General features: G+C 34.2%; 3 protein-coding genes and 1 long non-coding RNA gene across 4 annotated transcripts in view; all 4 read right to left on the bottom strand.

The window, feature by feature from the left end:
* LOC115218938 (cadherin-related tumor suppressor-like) overlaps nt 1–3644 on the bottom strand; it is a 59540-nt gene extending 55896 nt beyond the window's left edge. The window contains exons 1-3 of the mRNA XM_029788960.2: nt 1587–3644; nt 1124–1268; nt 879–957 (exon numbers count right to left, since the gene is read on the bottom strand). Coding sequence (XP_029644820.2) covers nt 879–957; nt 1124–1268; nt 1587–3644 — 2282 coding nt within the window. The remainder of the gene's footprint in view (nt 1–878; nt 958–1123; nt 1269–1586) is intronic.
* LOC118766090 (protocadherin beta-15-like) lies at nt 719–23433 on the bottom strand. The gene is made up of 5 exons (XM_036509319.1): nt 22440–23433; nt 9960–11371; nt 8912–9056; nt 8558–8747; nt 719–767 (listed from the first exon to the last, which is right to left on the bottom strand). Exons 1-4 carry the CDS (start codon nt 23422–23424, stop codon nt 8668–8670), a joined length of 2622 nt encoding a protein of 873 aa, XP_036365212.1. The 5' UTR covers nt 23425–23433; the 3' UTR covers nt 719–767; nt 8558–8667.
* LOC118766111 lies at nt 3656–27096 on the bottom strand. Its single transcript, XR_005002035.1, has 2 exons — nt 26702–27096; nt 3656–4024 (listed from the first exon to the last, which is right to left on the bottom strand). It is a non-coding gene; the product is annotated as an uncharacterized LOC118766111 (long non-coding RNA).
* Nucleotides 8562–22311, bottom strand: LOC118766093 (protocadherin beta-6-like). The gene is made up of 4 exons (XM_036509349.1): nt 21028–22311; nt 20519–20663; nt 20206–20354; nt 8562–8598 (listed from the first exon to the last, which is right to left on the bottom strand). The coding sequence occupies exons 1-3, from the start codon at nt 22279–22281 to the stop codon at nt 20275–20277; spliced, it is 1479 nt and encodes a 492-aa protein (XP_036365242.1). The 5' UTR covers nt 22282–22311; the 3' UTR covers nt 8562–8598; nt 20206–20274.
* Nucleotides 27097–27684: the final 588 nt, after the last annotated feature.

The following is a 27684-nucleotide window of genomic DNA, read 5'->3' as shown; positions in this document are numbered from 1 at the left end:
GCAACTTCACTTTTTCTATTTAATAAAAACACTAAGTTTACATATCTAATGTTAGGAAATAAGAGTTTTGTAATCAAATATAAGATTCATAATATTTTTTCATATTTGAAAGGTTATTATTAATTTCACTATAAGAATACATATCCAGGATTCCTATCAGAAACAAAATGATTTTAGAAGATTTCATTATTTAAGGAGTTTTCATGATTAGAGAAACTGTATACAAAGTAAATTAGGAGAAACAAATATATTTCTGAGTTAAAAATTTAAAAAACACATGATTTTCTGATATTTTATACTTTATACTTCATAAAATATGAAACTTTTGAATTTCAAAGTCAAAGCAAACTTCAAAACTGAGTTAGTTTTAGCTTATGACCAAGACTATATTGCTAGGTGTGGGAACCAACAGTTATTTGTGTGGACTGATGTTGATTAGTTTATAGTAAAATTTAATATAAATTGAATATAAAAGAAAAAGAGGAAAAACCAAAAGAGGAATATCCAAAATAAAAATAAAATAATGGCCAAATTTAGTATGACACTAACAGTAGAATTAGTATCAAACTAAAAGATACTATAACTTAAAATTTTAGGTTAAGTCAGGTTAATTTATCTAAGTTTAGTGAAATGTCTATACTAAAACTGACAGTAAAATAAATGTTTAATAATATTAACTATGGTAATGTAGAGTAGGGTGTTTATTATATTTCATGCGTCAGAGATGTAAATTAGGGGTCATAATAGATGCCACTGTAAGGCCCTTTATATGTGATGGATGAAAGAAACACAGAGTTGATATTTTTATCTGTATATAAAGTATTGTATAAGATTTGGTGTGTGAGAGAATCATTTAACAATAGTCATGGAACATCTACTATGTTGGCTGTAGATAGGTATCTTGTATTTGTTGTCCCTTTAGTATTGTGGCTGCAACTGGATTGTCATTGGTATATTCTGCAAAATATCAAATATACAAACACACAAATTACATTTCAATATAACAACTCCAATATATAAAGATAGAAACATTGATCTTGTATTACACTAAGCATAACATTATATATTGTCCTACAGTAATAAAGGCAATTACATTTATATGTTATGTTTTGATAAAAGTTACCTGGTTCTGCAGGTATCTCATCATATGGTTTAGTCTTGCCATTACTCTTGCTAGCTTCTCTGTCCTTTTGGGATGTTAAGGTGTCACTGTTGTAAGACATGATGGAACTGGTGCGACGTTCTTGACTATGGATTGAATCACATCTCTGTGGATTATAGAAAGAGGAATCTTATATCAATACAAGTTTAGATCACTCCTAATTATTTGTTTGTATATAAAGTGTATTGCATTTCTATAATGAATACTGTAACTGTTTTGATATCTGTAACATTATACAAAATAATCAATTCAAACAGCAAAAGCTATACAAAAAATATTAACTAAAGACATAAAAAAATTTGTACACAAGAGGGACTGAAGTTGAGTTTTCTGTAGCAATAATTGTACATATGTCAATAATGGATAGAATATTTTTATAATAAGAAATAAAACAAAAACATCTATTACCCAAAATAATATTTACCTGAGGCACAGGTGGAAGTCTCCTTTGTGTTGTGGAGAATTTCCACTCATCCGGTGTCTGTTCCATCTCCAGGAAAAACTGACTTTTAGATTTTATTGTCTGAAGATTTCGGTTAAATATCTCTTCTGCATTTCTCGTTATTGCAACAGGATTGTTAGTCTGATACAGTAATTGTCTCATCTCAGTCTGAGAGAGAAAGTTGGGATTCTCTGCTGTTGTGGGTGAGTTATTTGTGTGATTAATACATCTGAAAACACACAGTGTTATGGACACTACAATAGCCACAGATAGTATTACAGCTGCTGCTACAATGATAATTACCCAAGTCATATTCAGGTCGTGACCAGACTGGAATGGCACAGCAGTCAACATTGGAGATGTATCATTACTAACAAACAGTGTTAGTATGATAGCAGTTGTTGCTGATTGAACTGGAGTACCACCGTCTTTCACTATAAACTGCAGCTCATATGTTCCTGCATCATTTTGGTAAACTGTGCGAGAGAAAGATAACACACCAGTGTGTGAGTTCACTGTAAACAGGTTTTTATCATTGGATCTCAGTATTCCATATGTGAGGAAAGCATTGTTTCCAGTGTCTTTGTCAGATGCTCTCAGAATTGTGATGTCCTTCTTACTGTGTGGATGGTAGTGGACATCTAGATTGTAAGGGTCATTATTAGGAAATGTAAAATACGGAGCATTATCATTTTTATCTAGAATCTCAATAACAATATTGGCAGTGTCATTGAGAGAAGGTGTTCCATTATCTTTCACTAAAACCTTGAACTTATAGATGTCTTTCATTTCTCGATCTATTGATTGTGATGTAGAAATGAATCCATATTTTGTCAGTTGGAAAGGAATGTTATCATTGTTGTTATCATTGATGATAGAATATGTAAGTTGGCCTCCATCTCCAAGATCAGGGTCTGTAGCGTTGATGAAGCCAATAGGGAAGTCAACTTTCTGGTTTTCATAGGTGAGGAATTGGAATGTCTCTTTGGTAAAATGTGGTTCTACATCATTGACATCAGTTACTTTGACAGAGAAATATTTTTTACTTTCTAGTTGAGGTGACCCCATGTCATGACACACAATAGATACTTTATAGTGGTCCCTTATTTCTCTGTCAAGATGGCCCTTAACAATCATTTTATATTCTTTAGAATCTATTTTGGCAAGTTTAAATTTATCATGTTTTAAATCACAGATAACCTCACCATTAGGTCCACTATCAGTGTCAGTGACCATAACATAAGCTATAAAACTACCAATTTTACTTGCTTCTGAAACAGCTGCTGAACTCTCTGATAAAGGAGATACAAAATCTATATTAATCAATGGAGCATTATTCTGGTTATTAATAATGTAAATCTGGACTTTAGTTACAGAACTTAAGGGTGGATTTCCTCCATCTCGTGCTTCAATAAATAATTTATAAGACTGCTTTTTACTAAAATGAAAATTATCATGTAAAAATAGATCTCCAGACTTCTCATTTAATACAAAATATGTCAGGACATTTTGAGATGTTTTATGGTTGAAATGGTAAGAAATCTTTCCATTGTCTCCTGAATCTTGATCTGTGGCTTTTAAAGTAAGAATTGGTAAATGTCTTTGATGTGAATTACTTATAGAGATGTTGTAGAGTTTCTGTGAAAATGCAGGTGTATTATCATTGACATCTGTCACAGATATGTGTACCTTGAGTGTAGCTGTTTTGGGAGGGTAGCCTCCATCTTTAGCTTCCAAAGTCAATATATATTTGTCTTTGAGTTCTCTGTCTAATTTATCTTCCAATATTAATTCAGGTATGGAGACACCATCATGTCTTTTTTTGATTGAGATAGAAAATGGTTCTCTTTTATTTTTCTTGATCATATATGTTATTTGAGAATTCTTTATTGAAATATCTTTATCAATGGCATTTGGAAGAGGAATTTTAGTACCTTTACTCTCCCGCTCAGAAAATTCAATTTGAACTTCATTCTTTAGAAATTCTGGAGAATGGTCATTAATGTCATCTATTAATATTCTTATTTTTAATATTTTCATAAATGTTTCTTCTTTCCTCACTGCTACTTTAACTATTCTGGAACATTCCTTGTTGTATGTACACAGAGACTCAGCATCCAGTGTTTGAGTAGTGTATAGTTTTCCTGAGTTGGTGACATTAAATAAGTGAGAACCACTCTCGACTGTCCTTTGTAGTTGTGTAAATGTAATGAGAGTGTGTTGTTGATGTGTGAGAGGGTGTGATAAGTTGGAGTCAACAGCAATGTCTCCAATATAGGTGTGAGGACTGCCTTCTTCATTGACATGGTATATAATATCTATGGACAGTACAAGGGTGATCAGTAAATGTAGAAGACACAGTAGACCAATATATGCTGTCATGTCTGGAATTCTTCATCACACTTTAGCAGGAGAAATTGCTACAAAAGATAAAAATATTATGTAGAATTAAAACAAAATAAGGCATAAAAGCAAAAACTATTTTGTAAATATTATTTCTATCCTCAAATATATACCATCAGAATCATCAGAACTATTTAAAATATGTCAACTTTTCTCTTCTGATAACAGTTACAGCTGTCTTTGTTGTGACGACGTGGCTGAATGGATGATAGGAAACAAAAGCCGTAGAAAAGTGAAGTCCAAAAGTAACTGAACATTGAACTTCTACTGCTAGAAGTGCAATGCTGGATTAAAAAATATATTGATAGAAGACATCCAAGTACTTTTCTAAGGAAGATAATGAAACCAGTTGGTGTGACCGAGTTCATACATCTGGTCAGTGGACTATGTTTCACTTGGCATGGCTTCTACATCTACATTCTAAACATCTTATGGTTTATTTATAGGGAGTACTGAGTACAATTTCATCATCATCATCATTTAGCATCTGATTTCCATGCTAGTATGGGTTAGACCGTTTGACTGGAACTGATAAGCTGGAGAGATGTATCTGTTTCTAGTCAGAACTGGTTTGGTTTTTACAGTAGATGCCCTTCATAACATCAACAATAAAGGAAACAAGTATATAAATAAAAGATATTTTTTGCATAATCTGTTTAAGGAGAGATAGTACATATTTTTCAAAATCTATTCTCCCTTTATTTCACTATATTGTCTATAGATATTGAAATAAACTCATATGTAGGTTTTTCTGTCATGGGTAAAAAATGAACATGAAAACATGAAAAAAAAACAAAAAACAAACTTAAAGTGAATTGAATAAAAACAAAATCCATGCAGTCTGAAAATGAAGGACAAGACTGAATACAGGTGGGAAGCAAAAAATTGAGGAGCTAAAGGAGTAGATCTACTTGGTGTATAAAATGGAAATGTGTCACAGACATGGATGTTGAAATCTCAAGGAGTATGAAGATAAGATGGAAGGTATTTACTTTGATAACAAAACTGGACAAACCTCTACAAGCCTGTCTCTTCAATAGCATTGACCTAGCTGAACATGTATATGCAAATGAGACATGAGGTACTATGGAGAGGGACAAGTATTTCAATTAGCTATGAGACAAAAAAGAGTCATGGAAAGATCCATGCTTGGAGAGCATATCTGAAATGGGGAGATCTGAGACTGGAACAGAGGAAAATATGTATTTGCTGAACACTGACAACACAAGTTCCACTGGGGTGGATGTGTCACAAGGTTCACAGTGGACTTGTGCAGTTGCTGAGTGATATCCAAGATATGAGAAAAAAGGCATTCAGAAAGCCTTCACAATGATAAGAAGATAATTTAGTTGAACAATTTGGGACAACAAGGGAAGAAGGATGCAATCGAGAAAGAAGTGGAAGTGCATTGTGACCAGTGGTGTTAACATCTGACTGATACTGTGAAACATATATTGATACATTTTACTTTGCAGACAAATTAGTCGTTTCTAACAGCCTGACATTCTTTGGAAAGGAAGAAAGCTTTGAATGTTTCAATAAGCTGAGTAGACTACCAGAGACACAAATAGACTGAAGAGTTTGGTGAATATAGGAGCTAATTCAGGCGTTCACAGATGGAAGGAGATGGAAGAAACACAATCAGAGTGTAGTCACTTGGGTTGAAGTGGTGAGAAGAGTTTACACAATGGTCAATAATTACACTTGACTCTGGTTGGTGTTGAATGACTGTATGAATCAGGTGGTAAAGTACTGGACAACCAGCAGAGAGGTCAGTGGTTCATATCCAGTAGAGAAACTGGATGTCAACACCCACTTCATTAATCTATGTAATTCAGAGAAGGTTTACCTAAGTGTCTGGTAACTATTTCATATGAAAAAGAAACTAAATAAATTTGAGGTTCAGACTGAAGTTAGTAACAATATAACTACATCTTATATCGTCTGGTGGATGTAATTTAGGATTAACAATTAGAGAATGAAAACAGTTCTGTGAGATTAAAGTAGAACTTAATGAAAAATAAATTGTAATGAAGTTATTATGTAATACTGTGGGGGAAAATCTAATAACAGGAGCTAGAATTTAGAAAGCTAATCATTTGGGAAATGTCACATGGATATAGGATATTATGATGGTTTAACCAATGTTTTAAAGGAATATTTTACATTAAACTTCAAATGTAATAAAATGTTGAAAATATGTTGATAAAACTAATTATTAAGACCTAACACAGTGGTATTAATAACAAAGACAGAATACTTTATAAATTTATGTGGAAATATTTTACAAAGATATTTTTAACTAGATACAAAGATGGGGATCATAGAGTAGTGAATTTTGTTGATGGAAAAAGATGTATTAATTATCTTCATGAAATATGTAGATCTCTTTCTAATTGAATTAATTGTAATAAAATTTATTTAATCCTTATTTACTTACAACACAAAGATTTTATACATAAAAAAATATTTCTTTTATATTATATTTAGTGAAGAACAACTATAATGATGTGATGTATGTTAGTTTGTAGAAAGACAATGATATATTTCTGATCAATTCTCAACATTCATCGATTGTTGTCAGGATTAATATATTTTAACAACACAAGACAGTATCATCAGTTTATATTGCAAACAAAATACCTTAAATAACAAATCTACACTACATTATATTTATCACCATCTGAATAATAATAATGATGATGATGATGAAACATTTTGAGTTTATGATATACAAAGACATAAAAGATATTTAACAGTATGTATGTATGTCTGTATCTATCTGTCTGTTTGTCTGTCATATATGACAGACAAACAATGTTTGTCTAGATATATCTATCTATATATGTATATGTGTGTATATATATATATATATTTTTTTTCTCTCTTTATTTTCTCTCCTAGTTTCTTTCTGTGGAAGAGTGTAGGCTCAAAACATTAAAGACTTTTTCACTTCCCAAGCGTTAAACTAATACATCTGTTTGTTGTCTACATCACTTGTCTTCGTCTTTTGTTTCCTTGTGAATTCTTCCCATATATATATATATATATATATATATATATATATATATATATATATATATGTATATATGCTGATATTAGTGATAGGTTTGAGTTCATTAAAGTTAGAGAGAGACTAAGATATAATTACTGAATTATTACGACAAAACAGATATAAACTATACTGACATACATCATTATCACTATTTTAATCAATTATGTATAAAATATGTCATAGCAATGTATATAGTTTAATATCTCTTGTATAATGTTTCTTCTGAGATTCTGATATTAAAAGACGTAATCCACATTGATGTAATTGTATTACAATGACTACTACAGATGTTGTTAATGGTGGAAGTGATGGCTAGATCTCTCGATCCTCCACTGTCCCAGTCCCTGTATATATACAACATGGCAGACATTTTAGATATTATCCTTACCCTGTCTTTCATTAGAAACTCAAATAATATAAATGTTATAATGAATATGAAAAGATAATAAAGAGAGAGAGAGAGAGAGAGAGAGAGACTTACCTGCATTGTTTAATTCTTCACTGTAGTTGTGTGTGATGGATGATGTGTATCCTGCTGTAGTGTTCCACTCCAACTGCTGCTGCTGTAGTGGTATTATAGTGGTACTGCTGCTGTTGTAGTAGTGCTCCTGTGTTACTGCTGCTGCTGTTCCTGTGTAACTGCTGATATAATAGTGTGACAGTTGCTGTATGTAGTGGGAGGTGAGATGTTAGCCAGATGCTGGTGTGTGCTAGTTACAACTCTATGTCCTCCACACACACACACACAATTGTGTGTATGATGAACAAAGAAAAAAGCTATCAGCCTCACTTTCAATATTGAAAGAAATATAGAAAATCTCTCTCATCCAATAGGAAATTACTGCAATGATGTCTGTGTCACACAAACACATCAAATAAAAGAAGCCACATGGAAGTAAAGCAGTTTGTAGTGCTAAGAATTTCGTTTGTGTTTAATATTAATAAGCAAAGAAACTTCATATTTTCCAATTATCTTCAAGTTATAAACTATTTGATATTCTAGTCTAGAAATTAATCTTTATAATTATTTAAATTCAAAATTATATTTGACGCTAATATTGATTTTAAACTTAAACTAAAACCCTCAACTTTTGAGATGAAATATAAGAAGGATGAGATAAATGAAATAAGCTACAATGTTGTAAATTTGAGAAAATACATCTTATCATTAACGATGACAATAAATGATGCATAAAATAACATTATAAACAAATGGCTTAGTCTCTAAATCATGTCTATATAATTGTGAGAAAAGAATTAGTTCTATTTCTACAATCTCCTTCAGTGTTTTTGAAATATAATTGTATACTCAAGAAAAAGAAAATTATGACAAGTTAAAAGCTAATTATCATTTCATGTAAAATGTAAGTTGAAAATAAATATGAAAAAATAATCTAAACAAACTAACAAAGTATGTTAATATAGTTTAAATATTTACATTAAGTATCAGAGATGTAAATAATACATCATAAGTAAGATGCTGTGGGCCCTTTATGTGTGCGATGTGTGAAAGAAACATAGAGTTGATATTTTTATATGAATATAAATTATTGTATAAGATTTGGTGTGTGAGAGAATCATTTAACAATAGTCATGGAACATCTACTATGTTGGCTGTAGATAGGTATCTTGTATTTGTTGTCCCTTTAGTATTGTGGCTGCAACTGGATTGTCATTGGTATATTCTGCAAAATATCAAATATACAAACACAAATTACATTTCAATATAACAACTCCAATATATAAAGATAGAAACATTGATCTTGTATTACACTAAGCATAACATTATATATTGTCCTACAGTAATAAAGGCAATTACATTTATATGTTATGTTTTGATAAAAGTTACCTGGTTCTGCAGGTATCTCATCATATGGTTTAGTCTTGCCATTACTCTTGCTAGCTTCTCTGTCCTTTTGGGATGTTAAGGTGTCACTGTTGTAAGACATGATGGAACTGGTACGACGTTCTTGACTATGGATTGAATCACATCTCTGTGGATTATAGAAAAAATTAATCTTGTATCAAATACAAGTTTAGGTACGACCACACTTGGAATTCGCATCATCAGTTTGGAACCCCTATCTTGCACAGAACATTGACCTCCTGGAATCTGTCCAGAGACGTGCAACCAAACGCATACCCTCCATCAGACACCTACCATATTCTGAGCGCCTTGTTTCCCTGGGCATGGATTCACTGAAGCTCCGGCGTTTGGCGACGGACTTGGTAAACACCAACAAAGTTATCAACCACCTCACCAACAACAACACTGAACACCTTTTTGATCTCCATGTGTCTAACACACGTGGACATGCCTACAAGTCAGAAAACAATACAGCTCCCATGACTTTCGGAAACATTTTTTCACGCTCAGAGTTGCTGAAGCATGGAATAAACTGCCTGCGTCAGTTGTTGACTGCCATGACACTGCATCTTTTAAGGCCCTCATGCTTTCCGAAATCCGCCGAAACTTCACCTGATTATATATACACTTTAGATGAGTTGTAGTGCACCTGAGCACTGTACACAATTATTATTATTATTATTATTAAATTACAGCTAATAAAACAGTCCTTATATAAAGCGTTGGTGCAGAATCCTGCCTGGTCATTTCCTGTCTAGTCGTCCAACCTATGCCAGCATGGAAGATGGATGTTAAACAATGATTATGAAGGTGATACTAAATATTATAACTGCTCTGCTATCATTAAGACAATAATGATTAATTAATGCAAAGTCACAGATTAACTATCAATTTTGATTAAAGTAAGAAATTTTCATATGTATGAGAATCTGAAGTTGATAGTTTATGAATATATTTGAACATGTGAATAATGGATAACATACTTTTGTATTTAAAATCAAAAGGGTATCAGACATAAAATAATATTTACCTGAGGCACAGGTGGAAGTCTCCTTTGTGTTGTTGAGAATTTCCACTCATCTGGTGTCTGTTCCATCTCCAGAAAAAACTGACTTTTAGATTTTATTGTCTGAAGATTTCGGTTAAATATCTCTTCTGCATTTCTCGTTATTGCAACAGGATTGTTAGTCTGATACAGTAATTGTCTCATCTCAGTCTGAGAGAGAAAGTTGGGATTCTCTGCTGTTGTGGGTGAGTTATTTGTGTGATTAATACATCTGAAAACACACAGTGTTATGGACACTACAATAGCCACAGATAGTATTACAGCTGCTGCTACAATGATAATTACCCAAGTCATATTCAGGTCGTGACCAGACTGGAATGGCACAGCAGTCAACATTGGAGATGTATCATTACTAACAAACAGTGTTAGTATGATAGCAGTTGTTGCTGATTGAACTGGAGTACCACCGTCTTTCACTATAAACTGCAGCTCATATGTTCCTGCATCATTTTGGTAAACTGTGCGAGAGAAAGATAACACACCAGTGTGTGAGTTCACTGTAAACAGGTTTTTATCATTGGATCTCAGTATTCCATATGTGAGGAAAGCATTGTTTCCAGTGTCTTTGTCAGATGCTCTCAGAATTGTGATGTCCTTCTTACTGTGTGGATGGTAGTGGACATCGAGATTGTAAGGGTCATTATTAGGAAACGTAAAATACGGAGCATTATCATTTTTATCTAGAATCTCAATAACAATATTGGCAGTGTCATTGAGAGAAGGTGTTCCATTATCTTTCACTAAAACCTGGAACTTATAGATGTCTTTCATTTCTCGATCTATTGATTGTGATGTAGAAATAAATCCATATTTTGTCAGTTGGAAAGGAATGTTATCATTGTTGTTATCATTGATGATAGAATATGTAAGTTGGCCTCCATCTCCAAGATCTGGGTCTGTAGCATTGATGAAGCCAATAGGGAAGTCAACTTTCTGGTTTTCATAGGTGAGGAATTGGAATGTCTCTTTGGTAAAATGTGGCTCTACATCATTGACATCAGTTACTTTAACAGAGAAATATTTTTTACTTTCTAGTTGAGGTGACCCCATGTCATGACACATAATAGACACTTTATAGTGGTCCCTTATTTCTCTGTCAAGATGGCCCTTAACAATCATTTTATATTCTTTAGAATCTATTTTGGCAAGTTTAAACTTATCATGTTTTAAATCACAGATAACCTCACCATTAGGTCCACTATCAGTGTCAGTGACCATAACATAAGCTATAAAACTACCAATTTTACTTGCTTCTGAAACTGCTGCTGAGCTCTCTGATAAAGGAGATACAAAATCTATATTAATTAATGGAGCATTATTCTGATTATTGACTACATGAATCTGGACTTTGGTTAAAGAACTAAGGGGAGGTTTTCCTCCATCTCGTGCTTCAATAAATAATTTATAAGACTGCTTTTTACTAACCTGAAAATTATCATTTAAAAATAAATCTCCAGTTTTCTTATCTAAAACAAAATATTTCTGGACATTTTGAGATGTTTTATGGTTGAAATGATAAGAAATCTTTCCATTGTCTCCAGAATCTTGATCTGTGGCTTTTAAAGTAAGAATTGGTAAATGTCTTTGATGTGAATTATTTATTGAGATGTTGTAGACTTTCTGGGAAAATACAGGTACGTTATCATTGACATCTGTTACAGATATGTGTACCTTGAGTGTAGCTGTTTTGGGAGGGTTCCCTCCATCTTTAGCTTCCAGGGTCAACATATATGAGTCTTTAAGTTCCCTGTCTAATTTATCTCCTAGAACTAGAGTAGGTATGTAAACACCATCATAACGCTTTTCAACTGAGAGAGAAAATGGTTCTCTTTTACTTTTCTTAATCATATATGTAATTTGAGAATTTTGTATTGAAATATCTTTATCAATGGCATTTAGAAGAGGTATTTTATCTCCTTTTCTACCTATTTCAGAAAATTCAATTTCAACTTCATTCTGTGGAAATTCTGGAGAATGGTCATTGATGTCTTCTATTAATATTTTTATTTTGAGAATTTTCATAAATGCTTCTTCTTTCCTCACTGCTACTTTAACTGTTCTGGAACATTCCCTGTTGTACGTACACAGAGACTCAGCATCCAGTGTCTGAGTAGTGTATAGTTTTCCTGAGTTGGTGACATTAAATAAGTGAGAACCACTCTCGACTGTCCTTTGTAGTTGTGTAAATGTAATGAGAGTGTGTTGTTGATGTGTGAGAGGATGTGATAAGTTGGAGTCAACAGCAACTTCTCCTATGTAGGTGTGAGGTCTGCCTTCTTCATTGACATGGTATGTAATATCTATGGACAGTACAAGGGTGATCAGTAAATGTAGAAGACACAGTAGACCAATATATGCTGTCATGTCTGGAATTCTTCATCACATTTCAGCAGGAGAAATTGCTATAAAAGACAACAAAAATATTTAAAGCTTATGTAGAATTAAAACAAAATAAGGCATAAAAGCAAAAACTGCAGTCTAAACATTATTTCTATCTCCAAATATATACCTTTAGATTCATCAGAACTACTCAAAATGTGTCAACTTTTCTCTTCTGATGACAGTTACATCTTGGGTGTGATGTGGTGGCCGAATGGATGACAGGAAAGAAAAAACAGGGAACAGTAAAGACCAAAGTACCTGACATTCCACGATAGTTTCAATATAGAACTGCTAGAAGTTCAATGTTGAATTAAAAATATATATTGATAGAGTTCAGTCAAGTATTTTTCTACGGAAGTTAATGGAACCAGTTGGAGTGGCTACCTTCCTACACGTAGTCAGGGGAACACACTTCACTTGCCATAATTTCTAAATCTATATTCTTAACAGCTTATGGTTTATACAGTTCTATATTGGTGGTAGCAGGGAATTGTATCAGACTGCTAAAAGGGAAGCTAGGAGACAGGTCTATCTAGCCAGAGGGGAAGCAGATAAGAAAAAATTTGCCAATGTTCTGCGCCGTGAGGACCAAAGACTGGAGGTGTTTCGCGTTGCAAGACAGTGTGTGAGAGAGAATTGTGATGTGGTGGGAGAAAAGTGTGTTCGCATGGAAGATGGTTCACTTGCGCTAAACGAGGATGCAAAAAGAGAGGCTTGGAGATGCCACTATGAAAGGTTGCTGAATAAAGAAAATGAATGGGATAAAGAGAGTCTGCCGAACATTGACCCAACAGAGGGACCAGCTATCAGGGTTGATAGTTCCTTAGTAGCTAAGGCAATTAGAAGCATGAAGACAGGGAAAGCCCCAGGCCCATCAGGTATCACTGCAGAGATGCTCAAATATCTGGTAGTGTCGGCTATAGCCTAGTCACCTGTATAGTTAATCAGGTGATACATGAAGGAGTCATACCCAATGACTGGTGTAGCAGCATAATAGTCAACTGCTACAAAGGTAAAGGTGATGCCCTAGATACAAATAATTACAGAGGTATCAAGCTGTTGGATCAGGTGATGAAGGTTACAGAGAGGGTCATAAGCCAACTAATTAGAGAGAGAGTTAGTTTAGATGAGATGCAGTTTGGTTTCGTGCCAGGGAAAAGTACCACTGATGCTATATTCCTGGTAAGGCAGCTGCAGGAGAAATACCTAGCCAAAGATAAGGCCCTGTACCTGGCTTTTGTTGACATGGAGAAAGCCTTCGACAGGGTCCCCCGATCCCTCATATGGTGGTCAATGAGGAAACTAGGAATAGATGAATGGTTAGTGAGAGCTGTGCAAGCCATGTACAGGGACGCTGCTAGTAAGGTGAGGGTTGGAAATGAGTACAGTGAAGAATTCCGGGTAGAGGTAGGGGTCCACCAAGGCTCAGTCCTCAGCCCCCTCCTATTTATCATAGTCCTCCAGGCAATAACGGAGGAATTCAAGACAGGATGCCCCTGGGAGCTCCTCTATGCTGATGACCTTGCTCTAATTGCTGAGTCATTATCAGAACTGGAGAAGAAGTTTCAGGTGTGGAAGCATGGTTTAGAATCGAAGGGCCTTAGAGTCAACCTAGCTAAAACCAAAGTCCTAATAAGTAGGAAGGTAGACAAATCACAAACGCCTTCAGGTAGATGGCCCTGCTCGATCTGTAGAAAAGGTGTAGGTAGAAACTCTATAAGATGCACCAAGTGTAAGCTATGGACACATAAGAGGTGCAGCAATGTCATAGGAAGGCTAACTAGGAAGATGGTTTTTGTATGTGGCAGATGCTCGGGAGCATTAACCTCTGAAAATCTGCAGAAAACAACTTCCGTCACTCTCCAGGGGGAAAAACTAGAAGTAGTTGATAGCTTCCGTTATCTTGGTGACCAAGTCAGTAGTGGGGGTGGGTGTGCTGAAAGTGTAACGGCTAGAGTAACAATAGCCTGGGCAAAGTTTAGGGAGCTCTTACCTCTGTTGGTGACTAAAGGCCTCTCGCTCAGAGTAAAAGGCAGACTGTATGATGCATGTGTACGAACAGCCATGCTACATGGCAGTGAAACATGGGCCGTGACTGCTGAGGACATGCGTAAGCTCGCAAGAAATGAAGCTAGTATGCTCCGTTGGATGTGTAATGTCAGTGTTCATAGTCGACAGAGTGTAAGTACCTTGAGAGAAAAGTTGGACCTAAGAGGAATCAGATGTTGTGTGCAAGAGAGACGATTGCGCTGGTATGGTCATGTGGTGAGAATGGATGAAGATAGGTGTGTGAAAAAGTGCCACACCCTGGCAGTTGAGGGGACCTGTGGAAGAGGTAGACCCAGGAAAACCTGGGTCGAGGTGGTGAAGCACGACCTTCGAACTCTAGGTCTCACCAAGGAAATGACCAGAGACCGAGACCTATGGAAGTATGCTGTGCGTGAGAAGACCCAGCAAGACCAGTGAGAACAATCAAAATCAAATCATATATCAGAAAGCAGGGGTTAAGTGACCCATCCGTTCGTGTCCGCTGTCAGCCTCGTCTGGCACCCGTGCCGGTGATACGTAAAAGCACCATTCGCTCGTGGCCGTTTGCCAGCTCTGCCTGGCCCCGTGTCGGTGGCACGTAAAAGCACCATCCATTCGTGTTCGTTGCCAGCCTCGCCTGGCACCGTGCCGGTGACACGTAAAAGCACCGTCCGTTCGTGGCCGTTTGCCAGCTCTGTCTGGCCCCGTGTCGGTGGCACGTAAAAGCACCATCCGTTCGTGGCCGTTTGCCAGCTCTGTCTGGCAACTGTGTCGGTGGCACGTAAAAGCACCATCCGTTCGCGTCTGTTGCCAGCCTCGGCTGGCCCCCATGCCGGTGACACGTAAAAGCACTGTCCGTTCGTGGCCGGTTGCCAGCTCTGTCTGGCCCCGTGTCGGTGGCACGTAAAAGCACCATCCGTTCGTGTTCGTTGCCAGCCTCGCCTGGCACCGTGCCGGTGACACGTAAAAGCACCGTCCGTTCGTGGCCGTTTGCCAGCTCTGTCTGGCAACTGTGTCGGTGGCACATAAAAGCACCATCCGTTCGCGTCCGTTGCCAGCCTCGGCTGGCCCCCGTGCCGGTGACACGTAAAAGCACTGTCCTTTCGTGGCCGGTTGCCAGCTCTGTCTGGCCCCGTGTCGGTGGCACGTAAAAGCACCATCCGTTCGTGTCCGTTGCCAGCATCGCCTGGCCCCGTGCCGGTGACACGTAAAAGCACCATCCGTTCGCCAGCTCTGTCTGGCACCTGTGCAGGTGGCACGTAAAAAACACCCACTACACTCGCGGAGTGGTTGGCGTTAGGAAGGGCATCCAGCCGTAGAAACACTGCCAGATCTGACTGGGTCTGACGAAGCCTTCCAGCTTCACAGACCCCAGTTGACCCGTCCAACCCATGCTAGCATGGAAAGCGGACGCTAAACGATGATGATGATGATGATGATATTTAAGAGATGAGAAATTATGTACATTATTTACATTTGACAGATATTTTTCCCCATCTTTGTTGTTAATACAACGATTTGGCTGATATAATCTCCAGCCTTCTTTCCTCAAGACACCTGATGAAGGCTGGGGGGTATACCAGCTGAAACGTGTTAACCAGAAAGAAGATGAGGACAAATATCCGTCAAATGTAAATAACATAAATAAAGCTTATGGTTTACTTACAGAGAGTGCTGGGTACATTTTGCCATGGCACAAGCACTACAGAGGTTGGAAGAGAGGATAATATATCTTTATATATTTATAATGGAAATAAATATCTTGCAAATACAATAAAGATACATTTTTTTGCAAGATGTGTTTTAGCAGAGACCGCAATAAATTAAAAACAAATTCAGATAGTAAATATTTTTGCATGTCTATTCACCTTTTATTTCACTATATTGTCTACAGATATTGAAATAAACTCATATAGTTTTTTTTTGAAGAATGAACTACATGAAAACACGAAAAAAAAAAAAAAAACCTGAAAATGAACTCCATGAAAACAAAATCCATGCCGTCTGAAAATGAAGGACAAGACTGAATAGAGGTGGGAAGCAAAAAAACTTGAGGAGCTAAAGGAGTAGATCTATTTGGTGTATGAAATGGAAATGTGTCACAGGCATGGATGTTGAAATCTCAAGGAGTATGAAGATAAGATGGAAGGTATTTACTTTGATAACAAAACTGGACAAACCTCTACAAGCCTGTCTCTTCAATAGCATTGACCTAGCTGAACATGTATATGCAAATAAGACATGAGGTACAATGGAGGGGGAAGAATATCAATTAGCTATGAGACAACAAAGGGTCATGGAAAGATCCATGCTTGGAGAGCATATCTGAAATGGGGAGATCAGTCAAAGTAACCTACCCACCCATGCCAGCATAGAAAACAGATGTTAAATGATGATGACAGAATAGTTTATAAAATTATGTGGAAATATTTCACAAAGATATCTTTTACTAGATAGAATGATTGAGATTAGAAAATGGTGGAGTGAATGTTGATGATGGAAAAATATAATTATCTTCATAAAATATGTGGATCTCTTTCTTATCAAATTAATTTAATCCCTATTTTCATATAATATGTAGATTTTATACATGTAAAATACTTTTGCTATGTTACATTTAGTAAGGAACAACTATAATATGATGTCTGTAGTTTGAAGAAAGACGATGATATTATTTCTGATCAATTCTCAAAAAAAAAAAAAATCTACAATCATCGATTGTCAGAATTAATATATTTTAATAAAACATGACACTATCATCATTTTATATATCACACAAAATATCTTAAATAACAAAATTATACTAAATTATATTTATTGTCATCTGAATAGATAATAATAATAATAATAATAATAATAATAATAATAATAACAATATTCACAGATACGACAGAGTTGGGACCTACATACACTGGAAGCTATGCCAACACTATGGAATAACAACAGAAAAAAGATGGTATAGACACACACCAGAAAAGGTCACAGAAAACGAGAAAGCAACCATACGCTGGGATATGCCAATACACACAGATAAAGAAATTAAGGCCAATAGGCCAGATATAGTTATCAGAGATCATGAAGAAAAAAATGTTTTCTAATTGATGTATCAATACCAGCAGATGACAATGTTTCTGTAAAAGAAATGGAGAAACTTTCAAAATGCAAAGACCTGGAAACAGAGGTAACTCGAATGTGGAATCTAAAAGCAGAAACAATTCCTATCATAGTCAGCGCATTAAGTATGATAAAAAGATATTCAGACAAATACATAACAAAAACATCAGGACTTACAAATATATATAACATACAGAAAATTGCACTACTGGGCACTGCACACATCCTATGCTAAACACTTTCCATACAGTAACCATCAGAGCATCACAACAAACCACAGCACATACCCAAAGCACACACAGCTGTACTCGGTAGTGAAGTGAAAGCACGCTATAAAAATAAAACTACTGAATAATAATAATAATAATAATTTATAGGATTGAGGTAAGTCCTCCAGTATGTATACAGAAGTAAAAATAAGAAGAGTGCTATTGTTATCAAGTGAACAATATTTCTGCATCTAGTGTGACTTCCACAAGTTCAAAAAATAAACTTTGCTTCTGTATACCTACTAGAGGAGTTACCGCAATCCTATAAAATATTACCAAAAATGAAGTAGATTGACATGTTTATTTTTTGAACCTGTGAAAGGTACACTAGATGCTGAAATACCATTCACTTAATAATAATAATCCTTTCTACTATAGGCACAAGGCCTGATATTTGGAGACGGGGAATAGTTGATTACGCTGACCCCAGTATTTCACTGGTACTTATTTTATCGACCACCGAAGGGATGAAAGGCAAAGTCGACCCCAGTGAAATCTGAACTCAGAACATAAGCATTTCGACTGGTGTGATAATAATTCTGCCAGCTCACCTTCTTAATAATAATAATAACAAAACATTCTTGGTTTATTATATACTAAAAAAGACATAAACTCTTAACAGAATATATCTGTATGTATCTATCTGTATTCTATCAATCTATCTATCTATAGGGATATTAGTGATCTGTTAGTGTTCATTGAAGGTAGAGAAAGATTAAGACTTAATCAGTGAATTATTACAACAAAATAGATATAAAATATATTGACATACATTATTATCATCCAGTCTTTTTGGCTATCAATCTCATGATTTCTGTCAGTGAAATAAATATATATACACATAGTTTGAACAATATAATATAAATATTATATATAAAACATATTTTAGCAATATATATAGTTTAAAATATCTTGTATAATGTTTCATGTTTGATTCTGACACTAAAAAATGTAATGCAGTTTGAAGTAATTGTATTACAATGACTACTGCAGTTGTGTTGTTAATGGTGGAAGTGATGGCTAGATCTCTCAATCCTCCACTGTCCCAGTCCCTGTATATATACAACATGGCAGACATTTTAGATATTATCCTTACCCTGTCTTTCATTAGAAACACAAATAATATAAATGTTATAATGAATATGAAAAGATAATAAAGAGAGAGAGAGAGAGAGAGAGAGACTTACCTGCATTGTTTAATTCTTCACTGTAGTTGTGTGTGATGGATGATGTGTATCCTGCTGTAGTGTTCCACTCCAACTGCTGCTGCTGTAGTGGTATTATAGTGGTACTGCTGCTGTTGTAGTAGTGCTCCTGTGTTACTGCTGCTGCTGTTCCTGTGTAACTGCTGATATAATAGTGTGACAGTTGCTGTATGTAGTGGGAGGTGAGATGTTAGCCAGATGCTGGTGTGTGCTAGTTACAACTCTATGTCCTCCACACACACACACACACACACAATTGCGTGTATGATGAACAAAGAAAAAAGCTATCAGCCTCACTTTCAATATTGAAAGAAATATAGAAAATCTCTCTCATCCAATAGGAAATTACTGCAATGATGTCTGTGTCACACAAACACATCAAACAACAGAATTCATGTTAAACAGAGGCAACATCACTTTTTCTATTTAATAAAAACAATAAATTTATATATCTAATGCTAGGAAATAAGAGATTTGTATTAAAATATGAGATTTATAATATTTCTTGATATTTAATGGGTTATTATTAACTTCACTATGAGAATACATTTTCAGGATTTCTATCAGAAGGAAATTGATTTTAAAAGAAGTCTTCAAAGATTTCATAATTTAAGGAGTTTACAAGATTAGATAAACTGTAAACTAAGTAAATTAGGAGAAACAAAAGTATTTTTGTGCTAAAAATTAAAAAAAACACGATTTTCTGATACTTACTTTACTTTATACATAATAAAATATGAAACTTTTAGAATTTCTAAGAAAACTTCAAAAATGAATTGACAGCTTTACCAATATAGGTAACAGTACATTATTGGATGTTATGGGAGCTAACAATTACCTATACTTATATTAACTAGTAATTACCTATATTTATATTCATTAGTAATTAGTAAAATTCAATACACACTAAACATAAAAGAAGAGGAGAAACCAAAAGTGGAATATTGTAATTTATGGTAGAATTGATATCAAACCAAAAGACACAACAACTAAACATTCTAAGATGGCTCAAACAAATTTACCTATGTTTAGTGAAATGTCTATACTAAGACTGAGAGGAAAATTACTATTTTATAATAGTGGATTATGGTAAGTAGGGTAGGGACTTTGTGATAGTTAATGAATCAGAGATGTAAATTAGCAGTATAATGGATGCCACAGGTAGGCTCTTTAAGTGTGACGTGTGAAGAAACATAGAGTTGATATTTTTACATGAATATAAAGTATTGTATAAGATTTGGTGTGTGAGAGAATCATTTAACAATAGTCATGGAACATCTACTATGTTGGCTGTAGATAGGTATCTTGTATTTGTTGTCCCTTTAGTATTGTGGCTGCCACTGGATTGTCATTGGTATATTCTGCAAAATATCAAATATAAAAACACTAATTACATTTCAATATAACAACTCCAATATATAAAGATAGAAACATTGATCTTATATTACACTAAGCATAACATTATATATTGTCCTACAGTAATAAAGGCAATTACATTTATATGTAATGTTTCGATAAAAGTTACCTGGTTCTGCAGGTATCTCATCATATGGTTTAGTCTTGCCATTACTCTTGCTAGCTTCTCTGTCCTTTTGGGATGTTAAGGTGTCACTGTTGTAAGACATGATGGAACTGGTACGACGTCCTTGACTATGGATTGAATCACATCTCTGTTGATTAGAAAAAAAAGCAGAAGAAACATTCACATTTCATTTCTAGAATGTGCTTGGTAAGACAAAGAAAGGAATACTTTTATGGAGTTGAAATGTTATAATTAAATTTTTTAATTAATAAAAATAAACTGGAATTCACAATTAAATAAAATGAAAATATTGTTCAATGAAATACTTATATGCAAATTTTAAATGGGTATTACTAGTAAAAAGTAAAATTATGAAACATCTTTCATCTTTTAAGGAAAAAATATAAGAAAGGGATATGACATTTAAATAAAACAAGATGTATAGCATACGTTTTCAGGAATATTGTAAAAAAATGTGATGCAACAACTGGATCATTTCAAAATATATTTACCTGAGGCACAGGTGGAAGTCTCCTTTGTGTTGTTGAGAATTTCCATTCATCTGGTGTCTGTTCCATCTCCAGAAAAAACTGACTTTTAGATTTTATTGTCTGAAGATTTCGGTTAAATATCTCTTCTGCATTTCTCGTTATTGCAACAGGATTGTTGGTCTGATACAGTAATTGTCTCATCTCAGTCTGAGAGAGAAAGTTGGGATTCTCTGCTGTTGTGGGTGAGTTATTTGTGTGATTAATACATCTGAAAACACACAGTGTTATGGACACTACAATAGCCACAGATAGTATTACAGCTGCTGCTACAATGATAATTACCCAAGTCATATTCAGGTCGTGACCAGACTGGAATGGCACAGCAGTCAACATTGGAGATGTATCATTACTAACAAACAGTGTTAGTATGATAGCAGTTGTTGCTGATTGAACTGGAGTACCACCGTCTTTCACTATAAACTGCAGCTCATATGTTCCTGCATCATTTTGGTAAACTGTGCGAGAGAAAGATAACACACCAGTGTGTGAGTTCACTGTAAACAGGTTTTTATCATTGGATCTCAGTATTCCATATGTGAGGAAAGCATTGTTTCCAGTGTCTTTGTCAGATGCTCTCAGAATTGTGATGTCCTTCTTACTGTGTGGATGGTAGTGGACATCGAGATTGTAAGGGTCATTATTAGGAAACGTAAAATACGGAGCATTATCATTTTTATCTAGAATCTCAATAACAATATTGGCAGTGTCATTGAGAGAAGGTGTTCCATTATCTTTCACTAAAACCTGGAACTTATAGATGTCTTTCATTTCTCGATCTATTGATTGTGATGTAGAAATAAATCCATATTTTGTCAGTTGGAAAGGAATGTTATCATTGTTGTTATCATTGATGATAGAATATGTAAGTTGGCCTCCATCTCCAAGATCTGGGTCTGTAGCATTGATGAAGCCAATAGGGAAGTCAACTTTCTGGTTTTCATAGGTGAGGAATTGGAATGTCTCTTTGGTAAAATGTGGTTCTACATCATTGACATCAGTTACTTTGACAGAGAAATATTTTTTACTTTCTAGTTGAGGTGACCCCATATCATGACACACAATAGATACTTTATAGTGGTCCCTTATTTCTCTGTCAAGATGGCCCTTAACAATCATTTTATATTCTTTAGAATCTATTTTGGCAAGTTTAAACTTATCATGTTTTAAATCACAGATAACCTCACCATTAGGTCCACTATCAGTGTCAGTGACCATAACATAAGCTATAAAACTATCTACTTCACTGTCTTCAGAAACTGCTGCTGAGCTCCCTGATAAAGGAGATACAAAATCTATATTTATCAATGGTGCATTATTTTGGTTATTGACTACATGAATCTGAACTGCTGCAACAGATTTTTTGGGTGGCTTGCCTCCATCTCTTGCTTCAATAAATAACTTATAAGACTGCTTTTTACTAAAATGAAAATTATCATGTAGAAATAAATCTCCAGTTTTCTTATCTAATACAAAATATTTCTGGATATTTCGAGATGTTTTATGGTTGAAATGAAAAGAAATCTTTCCATTGTCTCCAGAATCTTTATCTGTGGCTTTTAAAGTAAGAATTGGTAAATGTCTTTGATGTGAATTACTTACAGATGTGTTGTACAGGTCGTGTGAAAATACAGGTGTGTTATCATTGACATCAGTTACAGATATGTGTACCTTGAGTGAAGCTGTTTTGGGAGGATTCCCTCCATCTTTAGCTTCCAAGGTTAACATGTATGAGTCTTTTACTTCCCTGTCTAACTTATCTTCAAGAATTATTTCAGGTGTGAAAATACCTTTGTGTTTTGTGACAGAGAGAGAAAATGGTTCTCTTTTACTTTTCTTAACCATATATGTAATTTGAGAATTTTTGACTGAAATATCCTGATCAATGGCATTTAGAAGGGAGACCATTTCCCCTTTTCTGTCTTTCTCAGAAAATTCAATTTCAACTTCATTCTGTGGAAATTCTGGTGAATGGTCATTGATGTCTTCTATTAATATTTTAATTTTTAGAATCTTCATAAACGTTTTTCCTTTCCTCACTGCTACTTTAACTGTTCTGGAACATTCCTTGTTGTATGTACACAGAGACTCAGCATCCAGTGTCTGAGTAGTGTAGAGTTTTCCTGAGTTGGTGACATTAAATAAGTGAGAACCACTCTCGACTGTCCTTTGTAGTTGTGTAAATGTAATGAGAGTGTGTTGTTGATGTGTGAGAGGGTGTGATAAGTTGGAGTCAACAGCAATGTCTCCTATATAGGTGTGAGGTCTGCCTTCTTCCTTGACATGGTATGTAATATCTATGGACAGTACAAGGGTGATCAGTAAAGGTAGAAGACACAGTAGACCAATATATGCTGTCATGTCTGGAATTCTTCATCACATTTGAGGAGAAATTTCTACAAAACATGAGAAATACATTTAAAGTTTATTTATAATTCAACAAATCTAATTATATTTACAATAATCACTGTGACACTTCTATTTCTATCTAAAGTACCAAGCATTACTAAAATCTGGGAGAAATAGAAAAAATGTTCCATCATTTCAAACAGTGTAATGTGTTTAAGAAAAATGCAACAAAAGATTTATTTGACATTTTTTATTGGAAATATTATTTTTATCACCAAAATGTGTCAAGAATCAAAAATTGGTTTATATGTAATTTTATTTTAATGTGTGTGTGATCTAGACCTCATGCAACACATATATTCAGTGACCTAGTATTAAAAATAAACGTGGAGCAAAAAAAGGTACTTTTTACACAGTTTTTTTAAATATGTTTTCAAAAATATATTTTTCATTGCAAAATCCTTTAAAAACAACTGTGTTAAAATCTGAAGTTCTTAAATATACATCTTCAGGCTCCACAGCCCACGTGAAATTTTGAATAATGAGCAAAAAATCAATTTATAACACATGTGCCATTCCTCATTTTATTTTTTATATTCATTGTTACAAATTGATTTTCTTTTGCGAAATTATTTAAAAACAAGAGTGTTAAAATCTCAAGGTCTACAAATTATATCTTCAGGCTTCACAACGCACTTGAAATTTCGAAATTATGTGAAAGAAATAGACTTTGTGACTTTATTATTTTTAATACTAGGTCACTGAATATATGTGTTACATGAGGTCTAGATCACACACACATTAAAATAAAATTACATAGAAACCAATTTTTGATTCTTGATACATTTTGGTGATAAAAATAATATTTCCAATAAAAAATGTCAAATAAATCTTTTGTTGCATTTTTCTTAAACACATTACACTGATTGAAATGATGGAACATTTTTTCTATTTCTCCCAGATTTTAGTAATGCTTGGTACTTTAGATAAAAGTTCAAGATTTTTAGTTTAACTGACTCAATTGTAACACAAGGGATGGATGCGTATGGCCAAAGAAGTATTATCTTTTCTGCCTCAATCTCGAAAATTTGTTTAAATGAAGGATCTTTCTTAACTATATTCTTTTCTTTATCTTGTTCAAATAAAACACATTTTAGCATGTCCTACCTAGTTGGCAAAACTCACTTGCTAAGATCATATGGAGTACCAAATATTGGGCATTCAATATCATGGTGCGTTATTGGCTTATGAGTCATCACTAAATGTAAACAACACTAAATTTAACATGATCGTTAATTTTAATACAATGGCCTAAAGTCAAGGTACAAAGCAGAAAACTTCACACGTACCATGTACATCCACACACAATGACTGCTGCAGTGGCACTGTAGAGAAGTTCACACTCCCGTTTTCTATATAGTCAGTGCGAACCTCAAGATATTATTCAATTGTATTGAAACTTGGTATGCAACCTCTTAAGGATACTATATTTACTGTTTTGCATTTTGCTATGTAGAAATATATATACATTACAACTTATAATCCATGAAATCCAAAATTTGACCAAAAATAGCGATTTTTAAATTTTTCAATTGTGTTGCGGAGCCTGAAAAGCATATTTAATCGCAATGTTCTTTATACACCTTTCTTTTTAACCTAATTCACAACAAAATATCTATTTCTTTATTACGCATAAGGGGCTAAACACAGAGGGGACAGACAAGGACAGACATAGGTATTAAGTCGATTACATCAATCCCAGTGCATAACTGGTACTTAATTTATCGACCCCGAAAGGATGAAAGGCAAAGTCGACTTCGGCGGAATTTGAACTCACAATGTAATGACAGACGAAATACTGCTATGCAATTCGCCCAGCATGTTAACGTTTCTGCCAGCTCACCGCAACAAAATATCGATTCTTGGTTACCAATTTCGAAAGTTGCATTTTTCGCTCCACCCTACTGAATAGTCTTCCGTGATCTGACAATCAACAAGACAATACAATAACGAGAGTTATCTCCCTCGAATAAACCTCACTCATTTATCTTAATTATTGTGTTTATCTAGTCTCAATGTTTTACGCTGTGTCTCTCAGAAAATTCTGTTGTTGGATTAAACGTTAGCAATCATCATGTTTTAGGTTTAATGTTCATAATTTACCCATAGATTAATGTATTTCTTCAAAAATATATCTATACAGAAATAATAAAACACTATATAGAAATGAGTATCAAAGTGAGATATGACATGTCTGGAGCTCAATTTAAATTATAATAACAACTACATTAATGTGATGTATGATAGTTTGTTGAAAGACGATGATATTATTTCTGATTCTCAAAATTCATCAATTGTTGTCAGAGTTAATAGATTTTAACAACAGTTGACAATATCGTCAGTTTCTAACTCACAATAAATACCTTAAATAACAAATCTACATTAATAATATTTATCAACATCTTAATTATAAAATATAAACCTTTCTACCATAAGCACAAAGCCTGAAATTTTGGATGGGTAAGGGTTAATTGATTACATCAACCCCACTGCTTATCTGGTACTTATTTCATCCTGGCAGTCTTTGAAATCAGAAGGTAAAGACAAATAAAATGCCATAAAGCATTTTCTGTTGTCTGTAAATAATTCTGCAAACTTGCCACCTTGAAAATAATATCAGTAATAACAATAAACATCCTTAGTTTATTATATACAATATATATATGTATATCTATAAAATGGATATTAATAATCTATCACAGTACATTGAAAATTTAATTAGTGAGTTATTACAACAAAACAGATATAAACTATACTGACATACATTAGTCAACACCCAGTCTTACTGGTTAGTGATGTCTTCTGACAGTGAAATAAATATATATATATACAACTAGTTTAGACTATATTAGAGCAATATTCTTTATAGCAATATATATGTTTTTTAATATTTCTTGTATAATGTTGTCTTGTGTGATTCTGACATTAAAAGGTGTAATCCAGATTGAAGTAATTGCATTACAATGTCTACTGCAGTTGTGTTGTTAATGGTGGAAGTGATGGCTAGATCTCTCGATCCTCCACTGTCCCAATCCCTGTATACACACACACACACACACATATACATAGGCTTATTTTGATTATATATATGTATATACACACACACAACATGGCAGATATTTTAGATATTATCCTTACCCTGTCTTTCATTAGAAACACAAATAATATAAATGTTATAATGAATATGAAAAGATAATAAAGAGAAAGAGAGAGAGAGAGAGAGACTTACCTGCATTGTTTAATCCTTCACTGTAGTTGTGTGTGATGGATGATGTGTATCCTGCTGTAGTGTTCCACTCTAACTGCTGCTGCTACTGCTGTAGTGGTATTATAGTGGTACTGCTGCTGTTGTAGTAGTGTTCCTGTGTTACTGCTGCTGCTGCTGCTGTTCCTGTGTAACTGCTGATATAATAGTGTGACAGTTGCTGTATGTAGTGGGAGGTGAGATGTTAGCCAGATGCTGGTGTGTGCTAGTTACAACTCTATGTCCTCCACACACACACACCCAATTGTGTGTATGATGAACAAAGAAAAAAGCTATCAGCCTCACTTTCAATATTGAAAGAAATATAGAAAATCTCTCTCATCCAATAGGAAATTACTGCAATGATGTCTGTGTCACACAAACACTTCAAATAACAGAAGCCACATGGAAGTAAAGCAGTTTGTAGTGCTAAGAATTTCATTTGTGTTTAATATTAATAAGCAAAGAAACTTCATATTTTCTTTTTATCTTCAAGTTATAAACTATTTGATATTCTAGTCTAGTCTTTATAATTATTTAAATTCAAAATTATATTTGACGCTAATATTGATTTTAAACTTCTATATAATGGTGGAAAATAATTAATTCTAACTTTTTATCTTTGAATATTTATGAGTTTGTCTGATACTTAACTTACAAATTCTATAATACAATAAATATACAATTTCCTTAGTTGGTTTTGAAATATAATCATATATTTCAGGTAAATATTATGAAATGAGTTATGAACTACTTCATGTAAAATTAGGGTTTTTAGATGAATATGAGAAAAATAAAATCTATAACAGTTGAAACAAACTAAAGAAGTATGGAAATATAGTTTAAAATATTGACATTATTTAAGTATCAGACATGGAAATTATACACCATAAGGAAGATACTGTTGGCCGTTTATGTGTGCGATGTGTGAAAAAAACATAGAGTTGATATTTTTACATGAATATAAA

The sequence above is a fragment of the Octopus sinensis genome, linkage group LG14 (assembly GCF_006345805.1).
Source record: "Octopus sinensis linkage group LG14, ASM634580v1, whole genome shotgun sequence".
NCBI classification, from domain to species: Eukaryota; Metazoa; Mollusca; class Cephalopoda; order Octopoda; family Octopodidae; genus Octopus; species Octopus sinensis.
The sequence above is the reverse complement of the archived record's forward strand: the minus strand, read 5'-3'. Positions and strand labels throughout refer to the sequence as shown.

What these genes read in the sequence shown, in the direction of transcription:
- LOC118766090 (XM_036509319.1), bottom strand. Translation starts at nt 23,424, where the DNA reads ATGACAGCATATATTGGTCTACTGTGTCTTCTACCTTTACTGATCACC. An exon ending in TATTGAAGCAAGAGATGGAG is followed by an intron (nt 11,372 to 22,439) that starts GCAAGCCACCCA and finishes CACGAGATGGAG; the next exon opens with GAAAACCTCCCCTTAGTTCT. An exon ending in GACTTCCACCTGTGCCTCAG is followed by an intron (nt 9,057 to 9,959) that starts GTAAATATTATT and finishes TATAATCCACAG; the next exon opens with AGATGTGATTCAATCCATAG.
- LOC118766093 (XM_036509349.1), bottom strand. Translation starts at nt 22,281, where the DNA reads ATGGTCACTGACACTGATAGTGGACCTAATGGTGAGGTTATCTGTGAT. An exon ending in GACTTCCACCTGTGCCTCAG is followed by an intron (nt 20,664 to 21,027) that starts GTAAATATATTT and finishes TCTAATCAACAG; the next exon opens with AGATGTGATTCAATCCATAG. An exon ending in TGAGATACCTGCAGAACCAG is followed by an intron (nt 20,355 to 20,518) that starts GTAACTTTTATC and finishes GATATTTTGCAG; the next exon opens with AATATACCAATGACAATCCA.